General features: G+C 62.0%; 1 protein-coding gene across 1 annotated transcript in view; it reads left to right on the top strand.

Annotated features, from left to right (window-relative positions):
• The window catches only part of KMT5C (lysine methyltransferase 5C), a 3,936-nt gene extending 3,301 nt beyond the window's left edge, over positions 1-635 (top strand). Inside the window, exon 8 of the mRNA XM_008068823.1 lies at positions 145-635. Coding sequence (XP_008067014.1) covers positions 145-635 — 491 coding nt within the window. The remainder of the gene's footprint in view (positions 1-144) is intronic.
• The last annotated feature ends 1,643 nt before the right edge of the window (positions 636-2,278 follow it).

Genomic DNA, 2,278 nt, shown 5'->3' with positions numbered 1-2,278 from the left:
ACCCCTGGCCCTGTCCAGCCACCTCCTGCCCCCGCCCACCCCCATGGTTCCACTGAGAGTGCTGGGCAGAGCATGCCCTTCCCGTTCCTGGAGGAGATCTTGCCCTGATGTGGCCGCCCCTCTGTCTCCTCCTCGCCCCCACAGCTGCCTGCCAGCCCCTGCACCTGCCATCCTGCAGCATCCGCCCGGATGCCTTGCCCCTGTGGCTCCAGTGGCTGCCTCAGCCCCAGCCTCGCTTGCGTCCCCGGAAGCGCCGACGCCCTCAGCCCCGGCGGGCCCTGGCATCCCCCTCTCTCCGTGCTGCCCGTGTCTCCCTGCACCAATGGGGCGGCTGTGGCTCCCACTGCCGCCTGCAGGCAGAGGCCCTGGTGGCCCTGGGTCGGTCCCCCCGTGCCCGCTGGGCTCCCCAGCAGGATTGGCACTGGGCCCGGCGCTATGGGCTGCCTTATGTGGTGCGTGTGGACCTCAGCCGCCTGGCCCCAGCCCCGCCAGCCACCCCTGCCCCTGCCGAGGCCCCAGGACCCATCCTGATCCCCAAGCAGGCCCTCGCCTTCGCCCCCTTCTCCCCGCCCAAGCGCCTGCGGCTGGTGGTCAGCCATGGCTCCATCGACCTGGATGTCGATGGAGGGCTGTGACAGCCAGATGGGGAGGCCCAGGCAGAGGGGTCTCCCCAGCTCCCCACCAGGACCTCCAGATGGAGCTCATGGACTTCGGGGGGTAACTGACCCTCCACCCAGCACAGCTCTGACCCTGGGAGGGGGCTGGCTTGGGCACTCCCAGGAACCTGACCCCTGACTGCTGACCCCTGAGCCACCACACCCCAGCAAGGAGCCCTGGCCATTTGCTGTGCTCCCCACCCCGCCCCAGCCTCAGGACTGCAGGAGCCCCTGCCCCAGCCCCCTCCCAGGGAGCGAAGCCATAAGGGGGTGGGGCCACCCTGGCATCTCCCCAGCAGCCCAGGGCTCAGGAGGAGGCAGACCTGGTCTGGGTGGGCCACCGGCCTGCCCTCACAGTGGGGCAGGGACAGGGCTGGTCTCAGCTGTCTGGGGCGGTTCGGGGGTGTCCGGCTCATCCTCGTGCCCCGTGGGTCTCAGGGAGGCCGAGTGCGACCTCGTCTTTCTCATGGTGCTATCCCTGGTGCTACGCCGCAGGGGTGTGTCGAGAGAGTGGAAGCACTTGAACTTTTTATTTCATTTTATTAAAGCTTTGTTATAAGCGGCACCTTGGAAGTCTGTGCTGGTTTGGGTTCTGGGGGGTGTCAGTCAGGACGGTGATGTGGGTCCTGAATGTTGTTATGGAGGGTAATGGGCTGGCAGGCCCTGGGTACTGGAGTCCCAGGGCAGGAGCTCTGTTGCCCTGTGGAAATGCTGCAGCTCAGGCCCTCAGGGCAAGAGGTGCACCGCCTTCCAGAGGTGGTCACAGGTTCAGCACAGGGAGCAACCTGCCCAAGTTGCCCCAGACTGGTCTTGAACCCCTGAGCTCAGGCAGTCCTCTCGCCTTCACCTCCCAAAGTACTGGGATGATGTGTGAGCCACCATGCCTGACTGACTTTGTTTACTTTCAAGTTTGTTCACGTGTATTGGACAAATGTGACGTGTTCCATTTCTATTGCAAAGGGAAAATTCTATTTCTTACAATGCAAATCCAGCTAAACCCTGTCTCCCCCCCCCCGTCCCCCGTGTTAAAAATGCGAGAGAGCCTGGCCTGAGCAACTTGGTGAGACCTCATCTCTATAACGAATCAAAAAATTAGCCAGTGTGGTAACGTGTGCCTGTAGTTCCAGCTACAGGGAAAGCTGAGGCGGAAGGATCACCTGAGGCTCTGGCTGTGAGTGTGCCACTGCACTCCAGTCTGGGCCACAGAGTGAGGCTCCGATTCAAAAAGAAAATGAAGCCGGGCTTGCTGGCTCAGCCTGTAATCCCGCGCCTTGGGAGGCCGAAGTGAGTGGATTGCCTGAGCCCACGGGTTAGAGACCCACCTGGGCAACTTGGCAAGACCTCATCTCCACAATAAATCAAAAAATTAGCCGGCGTGGTAGCATGCACCTGTAGTTCCAGCTACTTGGAAGGCTGAGCGGAAGGATCGCCAGAGCCCAGCAGGTCGAGGCTGCGGTGGCCGGGAGCGGCCACTGCACTCCAGTCTGGGCGACAGAGTGAGACTCCAACTCAAAAAGAAAGAAAGAAAGAAAATCAGAGAAGGCTATAGGGCATCAGAGGGGCATGAGGTCCCTACAGGATCTAGCCATGAAGGAGCCAGACATAGAGGACCATGGGCAGGG

This window comes from Carlito syrichta, unplaced genomic scaffold, assembly GCF_000164805.1.
Source record: "Carlito syrichta isolate Samal-C Ts95f unplaced genomic scaffold, Tarsius_syrichta-2.0.1 Scaffold109677, whole genome shotgun sequence".
In the NCBI taxonomy this organism is placed as follows: Eukaryota; Metazoa; Chordata; class Mammalia; order Primates; family Tarsiidae; genus Carlito; species Carlito syrichta.
This window is presented reverse-complemented; position numbering and strand designations above follow the sequence as displayed.